The 16,673-nt window shown below is 34.9% G+C and overlaps 2 protein-coding genes and 1 long non-coding RNA gene across 4 annotated transcripts; 1 reads left to right on the top strand and 2 right to left on the bottom strand.

Moving 5' to 3' along the window:
* Positions 1–3,680: 3,680 nt before the first annotated feature.
* On the top strand, positions 3,681–7,378 carry LOC133880650 (structure-specific endonuclease subunit slx1-like). The gene is made up of 3 exons (XM_062319630.1): positions 3,681–3,913; positions 4,454–4,560; positions 6,984–7,378. Exons 1-3 carry the CDS (start codon positions 3,717–3,719, stop codon positions 7,181–7,183), a joined length of 504 nt encoding a protein of 167 aa, XP_062175614.1. The 5' UTR covers positions 3,681–3,716; the 3' UTR covers positions 7,184–7,378.
* Positions 7,379–8,495: 1,117 nt separating this feature from the next.
* Positions 8,496–9,982, bottom strand: LOC133879608 (uncharacterized). The gene is made up of 3 exons (XR_009902123.1): positions 9,634–9,982; positions 9,408–9,505; positions 8,496–8,891 (listed from the first exon to the last, which is right to left on the bottom strand). It is a non-coding gene; the product is annotated as an uncharacterized LOC133879608 (long non-coding RNA).
* Positions 9,983–10,063: 81 nt separating this feature from the next.
* Positions 10,064–15,391, bottom strand: LOC133879607 (putative disease resistance RPP13-like protein 1). Of its 2 annotated transcripts, none has more exons than XM_062318233.1 (2): positions 10,944–15,391; positions 10,064–10,200 (listed from the first exon to the last, which is right to left on the bottom strand). In XM_062318233.1, exon 1 carries the CDS (start codon positions 15,148–15,150, stop codon positions 10,951–10,953), a length of 4,200 nt encoding a protein of 1,399 aa, XP_062174217.1. In that variant the 5' UTR covers positions 15,151–15,391; the 3' UTR covers positions 10,064–10,200; positions 10,944–10,950. The 2 variants fall into 2 exon arrangements, 1 of the variants encoding a protein (XP_062174217.1); XR_009902122.1 differs by having other exon boundaries at positions 10,104–10,200; positions 10,562–15,389.
* Positions 15,392–16,673: the final 1,282 nt, after the last annotated feature.

Raw genomic sequence — 16,673 nt, 5'->3', positions numbered from 1 at the left:
TCTCTAATTGCTTGCATTTTCAACACTTTAACTCATCGTCCTTAAACTTGCAAATATACCTAATATTTTATTAATGCAAGTCCGAAACCTAACTAAAATTAGTTTTGGAATTTTTTTTAAAAAATATATATATATTTAGCCCTCTTATATTATATATCAACAAACTTTAAAAAAAATAATGATTGATTCCCAAACTTCTATTAATTATGTTATTATTAACATCTTATGTTATCGTTTATGTCAAATTTAACCAAAAAACCAAAAGGAATAATTACAACGCTCGGACACCAATTATCCAAGATATACCCTTTTTTTTTTAAAGATATTTTGTCCAAATTATCCTTAAAAACATTTTTTTTTAAAAAAAATAATAACAAATAAATAAAATGTGTCCCAAAAAATGGCATTTACTTTTAGCTAAATAGTTCCTGCTTGTATCAATCACATTTTCAAATTTAACCAACTTTCACATAAACAGCAACCAGTTTGACATGAAGTATTTTCTGTCTTTTACAAAAGTAAAAATGAATTCAATTAACATTTGCTACTTCTAATGAACTATTTTTCCCTTCCATCCAAACAAAAAAAACAAACTTTTTATAAAATAAAACATAGGAAGAAAATATTCTCATGTTACCTATATTTTATTTTGCCACACACAAATCACCAATGCCAAGAGATTTATCATAAAAAGGCACTTGTTTTGTGTTTTGTAATGTTAAATGATTCAACATGAAATAGATATTAATTGCATCTTTCTCCTTAATTAATAAATAAACTAACGGACATCTTCTTAATTATTCATGATATTCTGCATGCATGAAGTTGCTCCACACATACGTAAAAGAAATTTTACTTGCTTTATATTTAAAAAGTATAACCAGAATGTTAATTTCTTTCATTTAAGGTAGGATTGAATTTTCAACTATGTCCTCAAATTTCATTTTGTTTTTTCATTAACGAGGAAAACGATAATTATTGAATTGAATGCTTTGGTTTTGAAGGACTTGAATGACATTAATTAGCATGATTCCATGTTGTTGTCTTTCGTTAGTATATCAGGCAATGAGAATTAACAAATTGTTTTAATTAGTTAATTGTACGTGTATGCCACATTTCCACGTTATTCCAAAAGTAAATGAACTGAACTCCTTACACCTCTCACTTGTCAATTCATGTTCCCCCGTCCATGGAGAAAGTGTATAACCAGGTCTCAAATGTACGTGTGAAATTACGCTTTCCCATAAACCACCGTTAAGGGAAGAGGTTTACCTTTTATATATATATATATCATCTATTAGATTTTATTTTTAATTTCTTTTTATTATTTTTATGGAAAACTTCGATTAATATTTTTTGAATTGTTATAGTTTTTACTATTATTCTCATACACTTAAAACTCTTAATTTAATGTATTTATTTTTTAAGATTCTGCATTGGATCCTATCAATATTTCTAAAATACCACTATTTTTTATGAAAAAATTTTTAAAAAAATTCGAAAGATAGATACAATTTTTTGCATATTCCATTAAATTTTGACTAACATTTAAATCCTTACAATTTTTTTCTCCTCATAAAAAGGATGGGGTGTTTTGAAAATTTAGATACCCTCCGTTATGATTTTACGAAAAATCCTAACAGAATTGTGAAATTGAAAAAAATTAAATAATGAATATCCTGAATTTGTAGTTTTTAAAGTTTAAAGAGTAATTGGAATTGGAATTAAAGTTCATGGAGTTAAGTAAAAATTTTCCCAGTTTTTTTTTTTTTTTTTTTTTTTTTTTTTTTTTTTTTTTATGAAACAAAAAAAAATAAATATTTTAATGTAACGTGGCACTAATAGACCTAGCATAATTGGACAGAAAACGCACAAAATGATCAATTTCAAATTCGTAAAAATTTAAACTGTCAAAGTGAATTTTTTAAGAGAATATCTTCAATAAGGATAGGCTGTAAAATTTAAGCTGTCAAAGTGAATTTTTTAAGAGAATACCTTCAATAAGGATAGGCTATAAAACATCACTTTTACAGCCTTCAATAAAAATTTAATACATCATTTAAAACACAGTAAATACACTAGAGCCTAAAACAACCTATCATCACTTTTCTTCTTTTACTGACGACAACCCTGGCCCTACCAACGACGTCGAGTTCAATGGAACTAAATACAATGAGAAAAAAAAAAATACAACAAAAATGAGGTGTGCCAAAAAAAAAAAAAAATTGACAAATTGTTGGTAGATCTTTCATGTTTTTGACCTTTATGTTTTGTTAGAACACTACTCACCTTTGGTCCAGTTATGTTATATTAATTATTTATACTTGTAACTTCTTTTCTATACAAGACTCACATATATCTATATTACTGGGTTGAGTGGCCGACCACCCTTACCACCCCATGTGGTGGGTTACTAACTCCTCAAAAGATAAAACGATGGCCACTTTTAAGAGTACATACGAGTGGATATTAATCGTCCGCATCTACTATCCGCACATGAATATGTCGATAGCAAAATTTAATATCCGGAAGCACGAATGCAGATAACTGCTTTAAAGTATGTGAATGCAAATAATAACCGTATCCGCATACCCTTATATCTAATAGATTTTTTTTTTATTTTTATATAAAAGTTAATATATTAAAGCTCCATTCCCTTTATATCCGCATACCCTTGAAGTATTCTGTAAGTCCATCTGCATAGTATTTTATTAAAGAAGCCTTAAAGTACTTCTAAGATTATGCTCCTAATGTATAGTTTGACCAAAGAGATGAAGTATTGAACATGGTAGAGAGAACTGCTCTTCAGACAATAGCAGTAAAACAGAATTACCGAATCTGCTGCAAAGTAGTTGCAAACAGAATGATCTCAACACTTCGACTTGTTCAGCTAGCTTGTGATGGATACAAACAGGGCGAAGCCAGCTTTTAGACTTTCGGGGTCAGATTGAAAGAAATTTTTTTATTTTTTATTTTTGAAAAAATCCTTGAGGCTTGAGGGGCATGGACCCCAATGCTCTACCTAGCTACACCCCGGATGCAAAGATGTTGTTTTATTGAAATCATGGAATGATATTAATCATTGATAATATATATATATATATATAAAGGAGTTATTTTGTGAGTATTGATTGCCATAAATTTTTTGAGGTCATATCAATCATCTTTTTTTTTTTTTTTTTTCTTTTTTTTTTCTCGGTTCTATATATTTTTAGTGTTGCATTATATTTTTAAAATAAGCTCAAAAGACTAAAAATTGGTCTTAAAAGCATTTAAAATAGGCTCATTATACAGCTGTAAACATGGACTATACAAATTGTACAGTAATCAAAGTGAACAAGTTCGATTGGCTCTATGAGATATAAACATGTCTTATCTGACCAATTCAATAAATAATGTGAAACAAAATCCAACCCTCGACTAATATACAGAACATTGCTTGGGTTGTACGTGTTTGTTTAGATATAAAATATTTTTTAGTGTTTCATTTTTTAGTTTCGTAAACCATTTTTAAGACAATATATACTTCCTTAGGGTATATTCATAATGTTGTTTGGGGCTAATTCAGCTCACATCTAACCTTTTTCATCTACAGAAGTTTTTATACTCCACTAGAATCGTTTGAAATTGAAAAATACAATCCTAACTTTAACTACTAGAAGGGAAGAGTAAATAATCGACGGACTTTACGGAAAAAAAATATCAGGGTACCCAAGATGGCGAGGCTGCTGTCCAGGACATTCCGATCTCTTAAAAGTCCAAACCCCAACCCAATAAAGGCATCATCATCACCGCCACAACCAAGAATTTCACTTCCTAAATTGAGCTCCAGATCATGGTGCGTGTACCTCATTCTCTCCACCAATGTCCCCATCAAAACCTACGTTGGGGTCACCACCGATTTCCCTCGTCGGTACGTTTGATATTTTTATGGCACAATTTGTTCTTTATGAAGGGATATTTCATAAAAATTTTCAAAATTATCTTCTGGATCAATCTTAATTTGGTTTAATTTTTTTTGTATGTAATTGGTTCGAAGAGTTTGCATATTTTTTCAAGCTTTGTAATTTGGTTAAGAGCCTATGTCCAAGCGAACATTTACTTCACTGATGAGGGCTTGTTTGTGTGTGTTAAATTGAATTCTTTAAATGTCTCATTGTGTTATTCGATTGTAATCTCATTATAGACGGTGCATACATATGCCATCTAATTAATGCTATCTGTAATTTTTTTTTTTTTTAATTTTATTTTATTTCTTATTTCTACTTTGAAAGTGTTAATATTGTTTGAGATGTTCTACCCAAAAAGTATTAAGCATCTAAGGCTTATCTTACTGTTTTAATTTTTCCCGTTGGGTTCTGTTTTCGTTCCCACAGTAGAAAGAACTGGTATTCTTCATAATTGGACAAGTCCCATTAATATTCACTTTAACAAAGTGGAACTTTCTGTGTAGTCTGAAACAACATAATGGTGAACTTAAAGGTGGTGCAAAAGCCTCTCGTGCAGGAAGGCCATGGGTATGTGCATGTATTATCCGAGGTTTTAAGGACCAAAGTGAAGGTATTTTTCTAATCTGTGAGATTTAAAGACTTATCGTTTCTTACTTTGCAGACGCCAAGTAGCTAACATCCTGTGAGCTTATGCTGTCTCATAGTAATAGAATTTGACAAGAATGTCGCAAAACATTCAATGTTTTTGGGGGACAATATGTTAGTTCTCTCTCTCGCCTGTTCTCGCATCGGCGCGTGTGACAATGAGCCTTATTCTGATATGGAAGTGGTTCTATCGATAGCTCAAAATACCCTGCTTCTATCGATAGCTCAAATTTTTTTGTCATCTGATATATGGAAGTGGTGCCTTATTCTGTAGAGGATTTGAAGGAAAGTGAGCCTTTGATGGTCCATCCCCTTGCTGTAATTAAAGAATCTGGGTTGCCTGAAATGATGTCTTCAGATTAGGTGTCATGTGAGGGGTTTGAGGATAAGATGTTGGCCCTATTTATTACCATTGAAGCTAGTCAAAACCGAATGATTCGGGTTGTTCTTCAAGCTTAGTTCCTAAACAGAGGAAACCGTGAATTAAAGAGATTGGCCTGTTCCATTAACTATGATTTGAATGGAGGTCACTCTAGTAAAGGTTAAGGGGGAGGGGAGGGGTAGTATTTGTTATTTATGAAGCCTAAGATTCTTTCCTGGATTGTGAAAAAGATGAAAGAGATAGGGATCAAAGGTCGAGGATTCAAGAAACTAAGATGAAGACTATTTCTAGGGCTGTGGTGCTAGTTTATGGGGATATCATCGTGTGGACTGGTGTTATTTGGGATCGATAGGGGCTTTCATAGGGATTTTGTTAGTGTGGGATAAGAGGGTGGTGGAAAAGATTGAGGAGTTTGTGGGGACCAATACAGTTGCGTGTTTTTTTAAAGTGTTAGTGATAACTTTAAGTGGGTTTTTATTGGTGTTTATGGTCCAAATGATGATAATGATAGGAAACGGCTATGAGATGAATTGGTTGAACTAATTAGTTGGTGTGAGATGCAATGGTGTATTGGTGGTGATTTTAATATTACCCAATATCTATGTGAGAGATCAGGCGACAACTGTCAACTGATAGTCTCTAGCTATGCTGGATTTTTTTGAATTCATTTTTTTATTAGGGTTTAATGGATATCCCTCTTGTTGGTGAGGATTTCACATGATCCAATAATTGAGATTTGCCGTCTTAGTCCATAATTGATAGGTTTCTCCTATTGTCTAATTAAGAAGCTTAGTTTCCTAATGTTTCTTGAAGGAGATTCCTAGAATCTTTTTAGACCACTTCGTTGTGGTGCTTGATTGTGGCGTTGCAGTTAGGAGCATATGATATTTTAAGTTTGAGAACAATTGGTTGAAGTTAGAGGGATTTGTGGAACATGTGAAAAAGTGGTGGATGTCATACAATTTTCAGGGTTACCCTAGTTTTATTTTGGTGCTCAAGTTGAGAGCCATGAAAATGGATCTGAAAAAATGGAATGAAGAAGATTTTGGTAACATTGGAAAGTAGAAAAAGAATCTTTTTTGATTGGAATCCGTGACCTTAATATTATTGCGGAGGGAAGACCCTTATTTGATGCTAAAATGTGGAGAAAAAATTTCTTGGGATTTAGAGGTTTATTTTGCTCAAAGAAATTTGTTGGAGGAAAAAGTTAAGGGCTTTGTGGTTGAGAGAGGGAGATAAGAACACTAAAATTTTCCATCTGGTGGCAAATTCCAATAGAAGAAATAATATCGTGGATTCTTTAGTTGTTAATGGATCCTTGTCCTCAGATTTTACAGAAATAAGAGAGCATATTGTCCAATTTTACAATTAGCTTTATTTAGAACAATTCAGTTGGAAGCCAAACTTGGATAGTCTCGCTTTTACATCAATTGGAGATGATGAGGGTTTTTGGTTGGAAAGAGATTTTGAGAAGAGTGAGGTTCTTGGTTTGAGGTAGGGAGTGATTTGTTATTTTTGCTTAGTACAAAGAGTTTAAGTGACTTTTTAAATCCTATGGAGCTAATTGAAATTGGTGCAACCACGGACTAATTTTGCATATCTCCCTTAAATTAATCCGCTCTTATAAGACAATATTGTTTTCATAACCTTTGCTACACAAAATAACATTTGATGCCCTTTATGAATTTCATATTGGTTGAATATCCTCATTTAGTTAGTAGGATATCTTTGATTTTCTTTTTTCTAATTATCTTCATGTACTCATACTTTAAGTGTTGTTTAAATATGATCATCTTTGTGTGCTACTATTGTATGTAAACATATATACCCTGCTGGTAAACGATTGGAAGTATCATATTTGTCTATAAGATCCTGTGAATAAACTTTTGTATTTTTTCTATCTTATCGTGTTTCTACTTGAGATTTTGCTAAAACAAAAAATTTATCGATAATACATATTGGTTGGAGGTTGTTGAGACTGATTATTTTTTTAATTGTATTTGTAGCTTGTAAGTTTGAATCAAAATGGAAAAGTTTTTCAAGGAAATCGCCCCGAAAAAGAGAAAATGAAGACGTGCCAAAGCATTTAGATGAAACCTCACTTCTGTTATTGCAACATAGGGAAGCAGCACCAAAGAGAGTTAAAGGTTTGTTTGGTTGCTGCCACCTAGAAATTGACTGGCCATTGAACCTAACTGATCAGTAAATTCCATTCTTATTAACTTATGAATTTAGATAATTTGAGCTAATCAAATATGTTGTATACATTGGAAAAGGCATACTTGGACATATGAATGACAGTCAGTAGCCCAAAATTATTGTATATTTATTTGATGTCATTGGTATCAAAACAGAGAAATGGCCATGTTTAAATGAGGACCATTGAAATGTACCAATTCCTTTATACATAACTAGCTCATAACCCGCGCTATGCGCGAGATTTTTCATTATAATTTAGTTTCAGAATTTAAACATATATTCATTGTACTTTTTATTATAGGTTAAAAAATGCTTGAAAAAAAAAATAAAATTATCACACATCTTTCAATAAAAAGACAATAAAAGTTAAGACCCTTAATTTTATTTTAACGGAAAAGAAGCAAAACTTTTTAAAATATTTGTTCACATACGTATAGTTTATAACAAAAAGAGGTATATAAAAAAAAAATAGCAAAAAGAAAATTTAAATTCCAAATATTACAGCATAGGTGCTGTAATTTTTCAATGGTCAAGATGGTGGTGTAATTTTTTTTACAGCACCTAAGCCAAATCCTACAAAAAATTAGTAGGAGTCTCTAATATTATTGGTGTGATATATATTACATTTCGGAAATAAATAAACAAATTAGCAGGAGTCTCCTGATAAAAATTAGCAAGAGTCTCAGGAGGTGGCATAGCCACCCCTCGGTTACTTTTCCTTTTATTTTTTTTAGGTTTAATTGGTTAAATTCATACTGTTCATTAAATAAATAAATAAATAAAGAAGATAACCAATTGAAACTATGTAGACAAAGGGTAACCTATAAATTGGCATTAGTAGGCAGCAAAGAAAGAGATTGAGCTTTTTGCTTACGAGGGAAGCCCATGGGCATTTATTTGATGTTGTATGAATTTTAGAAGCACTAAAAATTTCCTTGAATTCTTGTATGCATCTCAGTTCTGTAAAATAGCATCTATTATATATTGTTTTGATTTTAATTGATATCATGCTATTCTGACCTACAAAATGAAGGTTGTTTAAGAAGTTATATGCACAACCAATGCGGGACATTTAGTATCGTAAAAGATACTCTTTTTTGTTTTTAATCTATTTGTGCTTCACTGCCATTTATTTAAATGTCCCCAAAAGTATCTGCAAACAAACATCCAGTAGTTCTTTTAATCTGAACAAAATAATTCCAAAGGTTTGGGGCAATTCTTCTTATTATTATTTTTTAATTTTAAGTAAAGATGAGTAACTGCAAGTCTGCAACGCTATTTACGCAAAGAAACAATGCAAAACTAGTAACAAAAAATAATTCACCAATCTCAATCACCAGAAAAATGTTAAAAGTATTCTCATGTCCATAAGTGCATTCTTTGGTTGCAAAAGAAACAATTTAAAGAGAAAAGAACAAAAAAGGAGGAAAAAAAAAAAAGAAAAAAAAGGCAACCCCATACTGCAAAATAGAGTTGGACACCTCTAAATATTAGAAAATCGATTGTCCTTTTCATGATCATAGCGTGTTCTGAACAAACGACATCTACTATCTAAAAAACAATCTTGATAATAACATGCATAAAGTATATACTTCCTTTTTGCTAGGCAATCTTAGGAATAACCAGCAAAGTAAAACAAAAAAAAAAAAGGTCATGACCACTTCAGAAGATTGTAGTTAGAAGGTTGTAACAACTGCATCAGCCTTTTGAACTATCTGCAAGCAACAAAGGTGGGAGAAAGATTCATCAAATATGTACCTAATGGCTTTCTAATGAGTAGGGCAAGACTTCCTAATGGAACTACTCTGTTGTAATATGAGAATAAACATATAATAACAACATTTATACTCTTGATCAGTTAAAAAGGAATTTGTTGCTTCGGTGCCACTAAAGCGTTAGTAGAAAAAGATAAAATTAATTTATCTTTAGAATCTTTGTTATCTGTTCCTTGTGTTGGGTTAATCAAATGTTTCGCTGCTCAGTTTCAATAGTAGAAAGAGCTTTGGTTTCGCTTTTTTTCTTCTTCTTTTTTTATTCGCTAAGAAGGAAAACAAGGGTGGTTTTATGGGGTTTATATTTTCCATGAAAATTTTACCTAATAATCAAGAGAGAGGTAAACGATCATTTTGCTGTCAAGAAGCAGAAAGCATTCCTTAAACCAATTTGCTTAGTTTTCTAGGCAATTCACCCTAAAAATTATAAAATAAAATTGCATGAGTAGTAAGGCATACCTCTTTATATTCATAATCTCGCTCAGTTTGTTCCTGGGGAGGGATACTGCATTAGGATAATCCCTTCCCTTTTCCATAACTATTTGCCTTGAAAGAAGCTGATAGAAATGCAGCTAGATCAGTATGGTTCCCTTGATGCAATAAAGCTAATTGTCATTTTTTACCAATGAATAAACCAGAAAAAAAAAAAAAAAAAAAAAAAAAAAAAAACAGAGTAAAACATTACCATCAATATCCTGTTAGGGATCAACATTTTCTTTATTGAACACTTTGGTTTCCATCTACAAGGGTGTGACGCCAAATCATTGAAAAAAATGCATACATGCTCTGGATTTGGTGTTTAGGCTGGGAGTGTTGAACTCACAGGTTGTTTCTTTTTTGCCAAGCCAACAAAGGCACTCATAGTAATGAAAAACTTCAATGTTGGGAGGCTTCCACTCTCCGCTTGGTCGGTGAGGCAATTCAACAAGCACCTGGTATGCATTTATGCGAACCCAACAAGATATCCGCAACACCAACATTCAGATTGTTTCTTAGGCAAATATAAAATTCCCAAACAGGAAAATTAACAAATATACAAACCCAAGTTACAAAACATCCAAATTGTTTCTTGGAAAATTAACAAATATATAAACTCATCTTCATCACCGGTTTCACTTCAAGAGATTACTTGTATATTTGTGCGAGATGATGCATGTTCTCTTCCTGCTGCTAACGGTTTAGAGGCCTCTTGAATAGCATGATGTGTGGCTCGTGGCGATGACTGACTGCCATAGTGGACCCACCCACGGCTCTGTTGAACAAAGGAAATGAAAATAAATGCAGAGTATTTAAATCTTCCAAAGCAGATGAAAAATGTGAAAGAAATATCACAAACCCTAATTACTTCCAGGAGGAAGCATTGAGATGGAAGTCAAAGAAAAGACAGAAGCAAAAGAACTAATGGGCCAATAACAACTAACCTTTGGATTTATTTCTTAACAGTCGTCTTACATCAAGCAAAATGTTATGAGCATGCATATTGGTGGGATGTGTAACGAAATAATAATAAAAGACAATAAAAGTAATAGCTTTAGCACTTCGAGGCGTTAAATCCTCCTTTTCACTCTAACACGCGGTTAAGAGATGAACCTTTAGATAATTTCTCTGGTTACCTTTCATTGATAATCCCAGCTGAATTTAAATACAAAGACAAGCTAAAGTAAACAACTACCCACTAAACCCACTTCATAATAACTACCCATTACATAATAGACCCACTTCCTTATAACTGACCCACTAACATAAAGAACATGTTTTGACCCACTAACTATCCTAGAAAGACTAACATATGCAATTCCACAGTACACGTATCCACTACTGCCTTGCACTCCTAGCTTCAGCCACGTTCACTTCTAGTTTCCCACTTCCACACACGTCTTCCGCACAAAGCTCAGCTTTCCACATCTTCTTTTGGTTGGCTCTCCTTGCTAGATCCCATAACAATTAGGCTCATAACACAAAATCTGCGTGCCAATTGGCGACAGATCGACCTACCCTGATTCTACTCTTCCGGGTCATAGATGAATCTGCGATCAACCTCAACGCAAGGGATGTGGGCTATCTTGGACCACTCTCGTTCGTTATCTTTCTTGCAGCTTTCTTTCAGCCGAGGACAACCGTTGATCACGAGTTCCTCGAGGGAGGGAGGCAAGCCAACCTCTGGAAAGGAAGTGAGATTTTCACACTCCTCGATACACAGCATTTTAAGAGAGGCGAGGTTTCGAAAGCCTTTGGAAGACAGCAATTTCAGATTGTGGAAGCGTATGATGGAGAGGCTACTAAGAGACGCAGGCAGCATGTTCTCGGGAAAGGACACCAGATTCGGACATCCATTAATATAAAGATACTTAAGAGAGGTAAGCCTGTGCAACCCCCAATCTAAAAAGGCCTCAATGTTGCTGGAATTCGAGATTGACAAATCTTGAAGCGAGGTGATGCTGAGTATGCTGTCGTGTAGGGCCAATTTAGAAATCCATAACCATTTAATGTTGCTTGGGAGCAACCCTCTGTCCGGGAAGGAGACAAGAGATGGACAATTAAGAATTTCAACCTTCTCTAAATGGTTGAGAGTGTGTATGCCCATGGGTAAGGATTTAAGGTTTTCACAACCGATAATAACAATTTCTTCAAGAGACGAATCGGGATGGAAGCTCTCTGCCATTGACTCCAGCTTTTCACAATTGCTAATTATGAAGGTTTTCAGTGTTGCAGGTAATTCTCCCATTAGGTTTAAGGATTTAAGAGATGGACAGTCTTGAATAAGCAAGTACTCAAGAAGGGATGTGCTGCTACTACAACTGTTGGTATCATCATCTTCTAGCAAAATCACCATATTCTTGCAAAATTCTATCACTAGTCGCTTTAGAGTTTGAGGTAGCTGGCCTATTGCAAAGTGCTTCAGCGAATCACATCCAGTAATCGTCATCTTCTCAAGACACGCGTTGGGTAAAGATTCCAAGGCCTTGCAATTAATGATAGAAATTTCTCTCAGCGTGGAAGGAAAACTTTGTTGTGGCTTCTCTTTTACTTCTGCTACTAAAGAAACTAGTTTTGGACAGCTACAAAAGGTTAGAACACGAAGAGAGGGGAGGCGTTGTAGTAATGCCAACATATTTGACGACAAATCCGTCATCTCCTCACAACCATGAAAATCTAGAACTTCTACATCAAAAATTAATCGTTCTGTTGGAAATGTGAATTCTGGAATCCTTGAAAGAGAATTGGACATTAGTAAACTGAAATCAGCCTCACTGCTGCACCACACCTCTTTCAGAAAGCTTGAAATTGAAATCCGCAACCCTTCACATGCACGTATCTCAACATTTTTTAGTGAAGGAAGGTGGTTTGGTAATTCCCCCAATAGCTTGGGACAAAATGCAATATAAAGGTCACTCAGGTGTGGAAACTCTCCATTGGGCAAATTCTTTACACTGGCCATGCGTTCAATGGATAGGACTTTGAGAGATGGTGAAGGCCCGATTGCTAACTTCTCCAACTTGGGACAATTTACAATATAAAGCTCAAGGAGGTGTGGGAACCCTCCATTAGGACTCCAGTTCTCCCATTCCTTCATATTCTTGAAATGTAAAATCTCCAATGATCTAAAAGGTTGTGATGAACCTTTTCCATAAAACTCAACACCAACATTCTTCACATTCGTCATGCCTTCAATGAAAAGGTGTTTGAGTGATGGTAGTTGGCTGACCGGTGGCAATGATGTGCACTTTTTACAGTTTTCAATCCTTAGCAACACTACATGAGGAAGTGAGTCACCTCTTAACCAAGTCGGAAATTTTGCACCACCATAGCTCTTGATGGTGAGCTCTTTCAAAGACTTGTTTGGATGTAGCATGTTAAGTGTGTCTAACTCACTTGTTCTGTCTTGTGAATCATCCACGTTGACACTCCATTCCAAGTGCAATGCAGTAAGAGCAGGCATTTCAATTAATTTATCACCGCTTCCATACCTGGGTTCAGTAGCATTCTCCAATTGCGAGATGATGAGTGTCCCTCGAAGATGCAATAATGAACCTAGCTCTTTTAACATGAAATAATTGTCTTTTCCCACAATTAGATTAGACAATGTCTGGAGATAAGTTAATTTACCTATTTGAGGAGGCATTTCTTTCAGCATATTTGCATTTAGAATGTTGAGGTGGTGCAAGTTGACTAGGTTCCACAACTTTGAAGGCAACTCCTTTAGATAAGAACAATCCTCCAATATCAATGTCTGTAAGTTATAAAGAGTGGTTGTCGATTTAGGCAAGCCTCTAATTAGAGTGTAGGAAAGGTCAAGGTACCGTAGATGCTTCAAATCTCCAATCGAATCCGGTAGCTCAACTATGCAGTACCCGTTCAAAGAGAGCACTCTCAAATATAGTAGTTTTGGCAACAATTGAAGAGGAACATTATGAGTCAAATAACATCCCCAAGGAGCTGGAAGCATAAGAGGCAAGAAGGTACGCAGACATTTGAGTTCAAAAAATGCCTTAAACTTTTCAATGCCGTCGTATCGGGCACCCAAGTAAGAAAAGTGTCGAGCCTTTCTAGGAAGTTTACTTCCATCACTACCCCCAATTCGATCCTCCATTCTGAAGCATATATCTCTCGCAACCCTTTGGGCCAAATCGTTGATGAGGTCATGCATCACAAATCGTGATTTCTTCATGCTTGATTGGTTGAGATATAGCCCGGGTGGACGAGACCACATCATATCAAATTGTGATTCCTTTATATTTGATTGTTGGAAAAAGGACCTTGACAACAGAGCACGAAAATAGTTGCTGCCCAAATCTTCCATTTGTTTATCCCCCTCTCGTGACTGAATTAGACCTTCTGCCATCCACAACAAAACCAACTTCTCCTCTTCAAATTCATAGTCCTTGGGGAATATTGAACAATACGCAAAACATCTCTTTAAATGGGAAGGCAAATGGTGGTAGCTCAACATAAGAGCCGGAAGAATTCCACTGCTCTTCTCTGATATATCCCATATCTTGCTCTTAAGTACTTCTTCCCACTCAACACGGTCTCGTGTAGTGCGCAAGAGGCCTCCGAGGGTCTTTGCTGCTAAAGGCAAGCCTTGACATTTTTCAACGATTTTTTCACCAATATCTTGAAGGGTTCGATCTGCACTGAAATCACTTGCCCCCAATGCGTGTTGGGTAAATAAAGACAAACAATCATCTTTTGACAACACTTGCAAGTGATGGGGTTGAATGGTACCTGTCATTAATGAAACTTTCTCATTACGAGTTGTGATGATAATCTTACTTCCAGGAGCTCCCGCTAGAAAAGGAGCAAGTAGGATAGTCCAGTCATGGTAGTTCTCATTCCATAGATCGTCAAGAACGACTAGAAACTTCTTTCCATTCAGTCTCTCCATGAGTTTGACTTGCAACCAATTCCTATCCTTGCCATCACAGTTTTCATGGGTTAGAGACTGTAAAATTGCTTTTGTCACTCTGTCAATATCGAAATCTTCAGAAACACAAGCCCAAGCTTTTAGATCAAAAAAGCTTTGCACTTTTTCATCATTAAATAAAAACTGGGCAAGAGTTGTCTTTCCTATACCCCCCATACCGAGTATAGGAATCACAGAGACTCCAGCCTCACTACATTTTTCACCCAGCAACAATTCCAGCACAGCCTCTTTATCTTTTTCCCTGCCATAAACTCGAGGTTCAGTCAGAACAGAAGTTGGCGCCTGTACTCCTGTTTTCATATGTGACCTCCCATCACCAGTTTCTTTCAAATTCAGTTGACCTTTCCGAGTCAGGATATCATTCAATTGACCCGTGACCTCCTCTATCTTTGACCGCAGCCTACTATCGATCTCAAAATACCTTGGAGTAAACCAAGCTGATGAGGTGAGTTTCGGTACCTTGCTTGGGCGAACCTTATTTTCAGCCGTGGATACTTCAGTGATGAGCTCATCCACTATGTCGTCCACATCGTAAATCAAGTCTCTGAGATCATCCAGCCACTTTTTCACATCCGGGTCAGTATATTGCTTCTCCTCCGCATCATCAAGCATTTTCTGAATAGCTGGCAGCGTTGTTCTCCACTTGTCCAGGTTTTCTTGAAGTCCCTGTCCGCGTACGAAGTCCCAAAACTTGGGAACCGCCAAATTTTCATACAGCGACTCTAATAATTTAGAGAAAATGAACTCTCCCACTTTCGTAACAACGAACTCTGCCATGGTTTTCTTGGTAGGAAGGAAGAATGAATCAGGAAACGAAGCAAATTAAGATAGCCAAAACACTCGAATACACCAGTGATTGGAATCTTGTGTATAAGCTTCAGGAGTAGGGGGCAGTCTGAGGGAGATCATTCTCAATTGGCTTACATTTTTTTTTTTTTTTAATTTTTTACTATCATTATTATCATTCCACCCACTTGGCACTTGCACCCACTTTATTGAAAAAGCTTCAATCCCCATGTCCTTTTTTTTTTTTGGCTTCATCCAAATGGTGTTTTTTACTTTCCGCATTGGATCCTCCCACCGACTTGTACCCACTTTACTGAAAAAGCTTCCATGACCATGTGCTCTGTTTTTTAGGCTTCGACAATCCATCCAAATGCAGAATATTATGAAAACATGTCAACATGTGACACAAAAGGTCTTCACGTGAATAAAGCTCTGTCGGTGACAGAATCTTTTGACTCTTCTGTCTTCAAAAGCTCCTTCTCAATTGGCTTACTTTCATTATTATCCTTCTCAATTGACATAATTTTTATTCAATTTTATTGTTTTACTATCATTATTATCCTCCCACCCACTTGCACCCATAACTATGATTATTTTATTTTTCTTTTTAAAAAATAGAAATTTTTATTGAAAAAAACTTTAGTCACCATATATGCTCTGTTTTTTGGCTTCTTCTTCAAGAATCTTCAAGTAATGAATCGTTCTTATCATCATGTTTTGGCATGTTCATTCCGATACAATAAATAAAGAGCAAATTGCCAATTACAAATCCATAGTTTTAAGAGCAACCCGCTCATCACCATGATATTATATTTGTTATAGATTATGATTTCACAACAACCCACCCTAGTGTAGACTTTGACGAAGAATTAAGCCAAATTAAGGAATAGTGTAGCAATTTACGAGTCTTCTTTTTGCTTAATTTGGGGTTAAGTAATTAAGGCTCTATTTGTTTGGACGGAAAAAATGTTTTCAATGAAAAATATTTTATTGAAAAATGATTTTCTTAAAATGATTTTCTAACATTTGACACGTACGTAAAATATATATATATATATATATATATATATATATATATATATATATATATATATAATCATATTAACCTATAAAAAATTAACCTAAAAATTTTTAATCACAACGTTTGGCAGGGTCTCGACCGGGTCTTGACAACGTCCCAATCGGGTCAAGTGTTGGTCGTGTCCCTGCGGTGTCACGATAACGTCCTGACCGAGTCTTGACGACGTCCCGACAGTTTTCCAACCGAGTCCCGGTAAAGTCCCGACAGGGTCCTAGTTAGTTCATACCGATATCCTGAGGATTTGAGAATGAAAAACTCAAACCCAAAAAAATGATTTACGAAATTTAAAAACGGAAATCATTTTCCGAAATTAAAGAATTTTTTTTAGTCAAACCGAAAATATTTTCTATTTGACTATAGTTTTCGGTCGTACCAAGCACCGAAAAAATATGAAAAACATTTTTTAGAAAATATTTTATGCCAAAACAAACAA

The sequence above is a fragment of the Alnus glutinosa genome, chromosome 10, assembly GCF_958979055.1.
Source record: "Alnus glutinosa chromosome 10, dhAlnGlut1.1, whole genome shotgun sequence".
In the NCBI taxonomy this organism is placed as follows: Eukaryota; Viridiplantae; Streptophyta; class Magnoliopsida; order Fagales; family Betulaceae; genus Alnus; species Alnus glutinosa.
The sequence above is the reverse complement of the archived record's forward strand: the minus strand, read 5'-3'. Positions and strand labels throughout refer to the sequence as shown.

What these genes read in the sequence shown, in the direction of transcription:
- LOC133880650 (XM_062319630.1), top strand. Translation starts at nt 3,717, where the DNA reads ATGGCGAGGCTGCTGTCCAGGACATTCCGATCTCTTAAAAGTCCAAAC. An exon ending in ACCACCGATTTCCCTCGTCG is followed by an intron (nt 3,914 to 4,453) that starts GTACGTTTGATA and finishes CTTTCTGTGTAG; the next exon opens with TCTGAAACAACATAATGGTG. An exon ending in TTTTAAGGACCAAAGTGAAG is followed by an intron (nt 4,561 to 6,983) that starts GTATTTTTCTAA and finishes TTGTATTTGTAG; the next exon opens with CTTGTAAGTTTGAATCAAAA.
- LOC133879607 (XM_062318233.1), bottom strand. Translation starts at nt 15,150, where the DNA reads ATGGCAGAGTTCGTTGTTACGAAAGTGGGAGAGTTCATTTTCTCTAAA.